The sequence below is a fragment of the Anopheles gambiae genome, chromosome 2, assembly GCF_943734735.2.
Source record: "Anopheles gambiae chromosome 2, idAnoGambNW_F1_1, whole genome shotgun sequence".
Taxonomy (NCBI): Eukaryota; Metazoa; Arthropoda; class Insecta; order Diptera; family Culicidae; genus Anopheles; species Anopheles gambiae.
This window is the reverse complement of record NC_064601.1, coordinates 65,057,901-65,065,784: the sequence shown is the minus strand read 5'-3', so window position 1 is coordinate 65,065,784 and position 7,884 is coordinate 65,057,901. Positions and strand designations below refer to the sequence as shown.

At 37.2% G+C, this 7,884-nt stretch overlaps 1 protein-coding gene and 1 long non-coding RNA gene across 2 annotated transcripts; both read right to left on the bottom strand.

The window, feature by feature from the left end:
* Nucleotides 1-318: 318 nt before the first annotated feature.
* On the bottom strand, nt 319-3,203 carry LOC133391722 (uncharacterized). The gene is made up of 4 exons (XM_061647651.1): nt 2,955-3,203; nt 2,021-2,875; nt 1,644-1,951; nt 319-1,553 (listed from the first exon to the last, which is right to left on the bottom strand). Exons 2-4 carry the CDS (start codon nt 2,431-2,433, stop codon nt 346-348), a joined length of 1,929 nt encoding a protein of 642 aa, XP_061503635.1. The 5' UTR covers nt 2,434-2,875; nt 2,955-3,203; the 3' UTR covers nt 319-345.
* A 2,496-nt stretch (nt 3,204-5,699) lies between these two features.
* Nucleotides 5,700-6,660, bottom strand: LOC133391608 (uncharacterized). The gene is made up of 3 exons (XR_009765100.1): nt 6,574-6,660; nt 6,459-6,519; nt 5,700-6,370 (listed from the first exon to the last, which is right to left on the bottom strand). It is a non-coding gene; the product is annotated as an uncharacterized LOC133391608 (long non-coding RNA).
* Between the last annotated feature and the right edge of the window lie 1,224 nt (nt 6,661-7,884).

Genomic DNA, 7,884 nt, shown 5'->3' with positions numbered 1-7,884 from the left:
GCTTTATACTTACAAAAAAAATTAAGACATGCTGCTGAACGTATACATATTGACAATACGAAGCGAACTTCAAGCCATACCGCAAAACGTAATAGTAATAATTATGGATGATTTTATTTTTACGTTATGTATTAGTATTTTAAATACGTTGTACGTCATCCAAATTGACTAAAAATGTTTGGTTATAATTATTAAAAAATCATAGTGAATTTATAACTATATAAGAACTGCGGATAAAACGAAAACTTACCTTTATTTTCATATGTAATACGTTATATAATAATTTAAGACGTAAATTAAAATTAAAAAAAAGAGAGGTTTCACTTTATTTGTTATGTTTTTATTTTATTCAACAAGCGTATGTATTACAGGAACAAAAATTAATTCCTCTTTTCGCGATGTGGGCAATGCTACAAATTTGCATTTAATATCATTTAACCCGAAGTCTTCACATGTTTCAGATAACGTATTAACGCATCCTTTGAAAACAAAAATTTCGCTTGACTCAAATGGTTCGTTGAAAACTAAGCCTTTCACATTTATCTTTTTACCAGTAATACGAATTCTCTCGCTACCATTTAAATATTCTTTTGTGGCACTTTGGAACTTCACTATGTGATCGTTCTTTGTCAAGAACCAGCCATTTCGGGTGTTATTCTGTAGTAGAAAATTAGAATTAATGTTAAGTGTTGAAACATTACCGCGCTGCTTTACAGTTGGATAATTGCTATTGGATTGATTTGATGCATGCTGCATGTTCATTTCATCCATTTCGTACAGTCGATTTATGGCCTGCTCTAAATTTTTCCACCCGCTTCGCAGCAAGCGCTTCAAAAACTGTAAATAATTTTCGAATACATACGTGGATATAGACCACAACGATTCAAAATGCTCTACTTCTTCAAGAACATGACGTAGGTTGTGAACATTGCTGCTAATATAACGTTCACCATACAAAGTTTCAAAATCTTTTAAAAATTTGTCTAGCAGTTGCCCAGCCACCTTCCACTTCGTCTTGTAGACATTTGACGAAAGCAATGTTACTGCACAAAATAGCAACATAAAATGGTTATACAACTCATTTGGCAAATGTGGCTTCAACACAACAAGTCCCGCGTAGTTTAAAAAATATCCAAACTCTACTCCTTTCCAAAAATTCGCATATTTTATGGAACGTAATTTGCGATGCATTTCCGAAGGAAGATTAATCTTTAATAAAGCAGCGGATATCTTTTGGCATTGCTCTTGGGACCATGCTCTCTTACCTAGCTTTCCATCACGCCATCCTATAATTAATCTCTTCATTATCCCTAGATGAAACAAGTGCAACAGATCTGAAATGGTTACATGCTGCACTATGTCAAAGTTATTCAATTGACATAGGGGTGTTGTTGTTATTTGATGTCCTGGATATTCATATTTACGGAATTTTTCATTTGTTCGTTTTCTTGCATTTGAATCATTTGCATAAACGATGGTGTGTCCAGCCTCGCTATGATTCCCTTCAACGGTGCATTTTAAACAGGCGTTATAGCCGGTATGCCCTTTTACACCTGCAAAAATATATAATGTTGTTCATTATCAGATGTGTCTGTTTATAAAACCCTATGAACACTAAATAATTTTTAACATGTTTTCAATACCTTTAATAAAAGCTCTGGCAGGAGTATCTGCAACAATAGCACGCATTTTCACAACAACTTTCTTTCCGTGAATGATGATACCATTCGCCATTAGGAGGTTTAGCTCATCAACGGCTGGTCGAAGAAATTCTTCTATATTGTTTGGTTTCTGAAATCCACAAAAAATTGCAGCTGCCATAACTGGAGCTTGTGGGAGTTCTTCGATTTTGAACAATATCGGCCAAAATTGCATATTACTGCTATTATGTAGAGGCAATCCATCAATCGACAATGTTAAAGTAATACAATTAGGAGGTACCTTTACTGATCTGCAAATAAAAGGAGATAATGATGAGCTGTAATTCGATCAAGTAAAAAAATGGTGTGTATCTACTTACCGGAAGTAATTTAATAGGCAACTTCTGAATCCTCGATACCAAAATTGTCCACCATCGATATCCTTTATCTCCGATGATGGATTTCGTTTAGTTTTAAGCAGCGTTTTAGCAGATGCCGGTACTTTCACGCCTGTTTTTTTGAACAGACGCAGCACCATATTTATCGACTGATGGGTTTGATTATTCGATAGTGCCCAATATCGTATCCCATCCTCTATAGACATATTATCAATATTTAACGCACTACCAGCTTCGACATCGCTATCATCCGTGAAGTTTGCATCGCCATCCTGCACAGAATCCCCTTCATCGTGCTGCACGGTATCCTGATGGCCATCCTCCATTGCATCATCATACAGGGTTTTCAATGATATTATTGACGTGTTCAGCGAGTTGTTGATTCGTTCGGGCATATAATTGACACTTTCAGCGAGATATTGAATTGTTCGGAAGCAGGCGTTGACAAGTTCGGCGATACTATAGAGCTGTCACTTTCGTACCCCTTGGACTGCAGCTTGGATCATTCTCATCAGAAGGTAAACAAACGGTTTTCGTAAAAATATGTTTGTTTTAACTAATTCATGAATTAAACAGCTTGGAGAATGATTATTAGCTACTTTTAGGACTTTTCAGAATGAAAAATTGAACCCTGCGGCACAGTGTGTAAACAAAACAAATGACAACACTACAGAATTGCTGAACTTGTCAACGCCTGCTTACGAACAATTCAATATCTCGCTGAAAGTGTCAATTATATGCCCGAACGAATCAACAACTCGCTGAACATGTCTATATAATCCTCGAAAACCCTGTATTCATTTTGCCATTCATATGCGGCACTAAATTCCTCTACGTCTGCAAGTTTCAATAAACATTATCACTTAGGAATTGCTGGTAATTTATTAAACTTTTTTTATAGGCATACACCACTTACTGTGTCGACTTGAGCTTGCCTCCTGCTGGTCTTGGCGTGATGGACTCAATATCGAATATTTATTCGCCCGATGATACATATTTCCTGTCTTAATAGCACGTTTCATATTCGACATTTTGAAAATAATTTGGTTTTAGCTTTTGGTGTTAATACAAGCGAACACAACTGATCAAACGCAACCCACAAATGTAATGACAGCCGAAATGGTTCAACGCTTCCTTGGTGTCAAGAGTGAAAAGGCGCGAAAGAAACACACATACATCTATATACCGCTTGTCAAACTGTGAGAGGGTGTGGGTTATCGTCCGAAAATTTCCGCTTGGGTACATGAATAATCTTGTCAGTCGTGTCTTCGTGCGTCTCGTCCGTGTGTGTGTCTCGGGGTTCGACAACCCAATTAACAATTTCATAAGGTCAATGTAAACGCCAAAGGTGTATACATAAAGTAATATGCTACAGATAGCATCAAAGCAACAAAAGAAGGATCCTTCATTTCCTCACCCAATGCGATCAGTCGGAGCCGCAACGTTGATAACTCTTTCAAGTGCTCATCTATGTTTCCACCTTCCGGCATCTTGGAAGTGTAATATCCTGGAGATTTGACCCCTGATAAGACCATAGTGCCCAATATGCCGGATCAGAATATGACCATCACCGTGACAACTGTACGATACAGGGTTTTCCAATTGAGTTTAGACTAGCCGCATACTTTTTTTGAATAGTCGCATTAGATTCTTGACTAGCATCCTCTATTTTTGATTACGAGCAATGGATTATTGGCTAGGAGCAATTGATTTCAGCAGGTCCTTGCATGACCGTAGCAATAAACGATGCGCAATCTCAGATTGCGCATATATTTATCTGTCAAACGGGTCGGTTTGATATATTTATCGGTCAAAAAAAATTATATATCTCGGACATATAATCTTGAAAATTTATGCGCAATCTTGGCGCAATCTGAAAATGTACGGAAATGACGTTTATAGCTCAGGGTTGGCTACGCGAAATGACTTATGTTTTGATAAAACGAATATATGCGCAATCTGAGATTGCGCATCTTGTATTTATACGGTGACAGCCTAAGAGCGTCGCGTTTATAACACTCGGTGTGACATATCGACTTGAATAATAATCTGTGGATATTATTTAATTTCATCCGCCCATTAGTTTAACGTGTTTGTGTAGTAAAACAAATATATATATATATATATATATATATATATATATATATATATATACATATATATATATATATATATATATATATACAGGGTTTTACAATTGATTGTAGACTTCCTGCTCATTTTTTTTAAATTGTCGCTATTGATTTCTTACCAGCAGCATATAATTTGGGTTGAGCGCTATAGATTTTTGAAAAGGTGCAATTGATTTCAACAGGCCATTTTCTGACAGCTTTACCAGAGGCGCGTTTAGAACCCCTACAGTGAAAGATCGATATGCTGTAGAATCGGTTACTGTTTTTAAATGCCGTCTGTAATTAGTGTAAAGCAATAAATTTGCTATGAAAATCGATTATTTACTTAAATACTGATTTTACAAATACATAACGCAAGTTGTAGCAACATTAAAAAAATAATATCATATAAAATAAAAATATCCACCGGTGTTTTTCAAATTTGAAGATATGGAACTAGGCACATAAACGCAGATCACGAAAACGGAATCGCGCAATCCGCCCCATGATCACCAAAACACACAAACACAAAATAGAAACAAACGTGTTGCAAACAGTTCGCAACTATAAATTTGATCATATTGATACAACAGTGCCTCGTCCTGTACCAATAGGTATGTATTTCACAACAAAGTGGATGTGCAACATACTCATGTTAACGGGTTTAGGTGCGTCAACAGTATTTATCTTCCGGACGGGATTTGATAGCAGTTGTAGTAGCGGTCTGTTGTAGGTAGTTCTAGTTCAACTCTATCGTTGTCCCAATTTTAAATCATGCAAACACATGTAATGCACGTATTTGTTTATATTGTTTCAGCAAACATGGATGCATCAGTTGCCGCACCTCGACGCCGAAACTAAACAGATTCTCCTAAGGAAATTGCTCACGGACTTTGGTCATCTTGTGTCAATTTGATATTAGGTTTTTTTGGTAAATTCATACATTTTTTAGTCTCAACTTTGACACACCGCTTGCAGAGATTGGTGAGAATCATCCTGTACCTTACGTTCAGAGGCTTACGTTAGACTTTTCCATCGTAGTTACTCAGTGCGCCAGTTTCCACTCAACCACGTTGTTGTGGCGGCAGTAACAGTATAGCACACTCTACTAACAGGTGTTGTATCTACATAAAGTTGTTCTATTTTCTAGCCGGTAAGAGATTATTTCCTGGATAGCAGTAAAACTATTAGGAATATAAAAATAATAAGGAACTATATAATCAATAAAGCATGATACCATGGGTTTATTTTTCCCTTATCAGTTCAAAGAATCTTAACAGCTATTGGTTTTGGTATTAATTAAAGGCAGGATCAATTCATAAAATAATTAAACAATTTAAACGTGACTAGGGAGTTCATCTCTATCACTTCATTACAGTTCATTACATCACAGTTGTTCATACATAAATTCAAGATCAGATCAGTTTAAAGCTAATAAAAGAAAACAAAAATAATTCAAATCAATTATCAAGACTACTTAGAATCGAAAAGAAAAGAAGCTTTTCAATCCTCAATTACTTCACCTCGCAAACAACGAGCCAAGTAAGCCCCCATATTCCTAAAGTACTCTTCACAATCTTGGGAAGTGACAAGGTTAGCACAATTTGTGATAGCTTCCATTAATTCCTGCTCATTCTGTGCGTTGGCTCTTTTTACTAAATTTTTCCACTTACTAAAAAGATTTTCTATCGGGTTTAGAAATGGCGAGTAGGGAGGCAAATAAACTGGTTTATCTTCGTCGTAGCCTATTGCTTCCTTCACCTCGCTACTCTTATGGAAAGCCACGTTATCCATGACCATAAATGTTCGATGAATTTCGCGCATCCTCAATTTTTCTTTGAGCTCATAAATAAACTGCGTAAACAGTTCGCGAGGTCTACTGTCGTCGTACTCACACGCACGTTAAATCTTTCGTATACCTTTTCTACCAATGCCTTCAACGTGACAGTGCAGTCTTCGTCTATCCAAGCACGAATGCTTTGAGCAGCCTCTTCCGATAACAGTTTTGCACGATTGCCACCCCGTTTAGCAGCCGCAACTTCCCAAGTGTTTTGGAACTTTTTTATAATACTATAAACAGTTCCACGATTCATGTTCAACATTGTGGCGATATCTTTTCCGGATGTTCCGTTTTCAAACGCTACTATCACCCGGTTCCTGTCTTCATTAGAAGTAGTCTTGTTTCGGCGTCGAGGTGCGGCAACTGATGCATCCATGTTTGCTGAAACAATATAAACAAATACGTGCATTACATGTGTTTGCATGATTTAAAATTGGGACAACGATAGAGTTGAACTAGAACTACCTACAACAGACCGCTGCTACAACTGCTATCAAATCCCGTCCGGAAGATAAATACTGTTGACGCACCTAAAACCGTTAACATGAGTATGTTGCACATCCACTTTGTTGTGAAATACATACCTATTGGTACACGACGAGGCACTGTTGTATCAATATGATCAAATTTATAGTTGCGAACTGTTTGCAACACGTTTGTTTCTATTTTGTGTGTTTTGGTGATCGTGGGGCGGATTGCGCGATTCCGTTTTCGTGATCTGCGGTTATGTGCCTAGTTCCATATCTTCAAATTTGAAAAACACCGGTGGATATTTTTATTTTATATGATATTATTTTTTTAATGTTGCTACAACTTGCGTTATGTATTTGTAAAATCAGTATTTAAGTAAATAATCGATTTTCATAGCAAATTTATTGCTTTACACTAATTACAGACGGCATTTAAAAACAGTAACCGATTCTACAGCATATCGATCTTTCACTGTAGGGGTTCTAAACGCGCCTCTGGTAAAGCTGTCAGAAAATGGCCTGTTGAAATCAATTGCACCTTTTCAAAAATCTATAGCGCTCAACCCAAATTATATGCTGCTGGTAAGAAATCAATAGCGACAATTTAAAAAAAAATGAGCAGGAAGTCTACAATCAATTGTAAAACCCTGTATCGTCCACAAAATAAGATATATTTTATCTGATAGGTTTTTGATGCTATTGTTTTGATTTTATTAACGCACAATACAACACAAAAGCACTTAACGGCTGAATTGAAATATGCAGTAGTGAACCCACAGGCATAACCTAACCAAAAGCTAGTTAAGCAAGTTTTTCAGAGTGACCATATGTAGTTCTATCGATTTTCGATCGAATATCGGTTTATAATTGAGCACACTAAAACTCAGTTTTTCTAACCAAAAATCAAATATTTTTCTAAGTACAGTAGAACGTCGATTATCCGGAGGCGGATTAACCGGCGGGCGGCTTTAATAAGATTGATGGAAAAGAATTAGAATATTAGTTCAAGCTTTTTATTTCACACTTCACGTAGTTAGGTTAATGAGTCGAATGCAGAATACAAAAGAAAAGGTTAGAAAGAGACAGAACGTGACGCTACGAAAAGCGCGGACACACACTTCTGTCAGTTTGAAGTCCGGTTGGTTGCAGGTTTATGGAGTCGGGTTAAAGGATCGAAGTGTAGGATATTGTCAATCCTAACACCCCCGCTCAATATCCGGAAGGTGCCAACCCCAGTTTGGCTCGATGCTTCTGGAACACACCGGATGACAAGCCCTTGGTCATCATGTCTGCAACTTGTTCACCGGTCGGGACATAACGAACAGCAACACGCCCCCGCTGAATCTCTTCACGGATGAATCGATGTCGAACATCGACATGCTTCAAGCGCGCTGTATCTCGCTCCTCCTCGACAACCCTTATCGT

Coding starts and splice junctions, on each gene's coding strand:
- LOC133391722 (XM_061647651.1), bottom strand. CDS start 2,433: ATGCCCGAACGAATCAACAACTCGCTGAACACGTCAATAATATCATTG. Junction 1,952..2,020: donor TGCCTATTAAATTACTTCCG/GTAAGTAGATAC, acceptor TTTTATTTGCAG/ATCAGTAAAGGTACCTCCTA. Junction 1,554..1,643: donor TGCCAGAGCTTTTATTAAAG/GTATTGAAAACA, acceptor ATATTTTTGCAG/GTGTAAAAGGGCATACCGGC.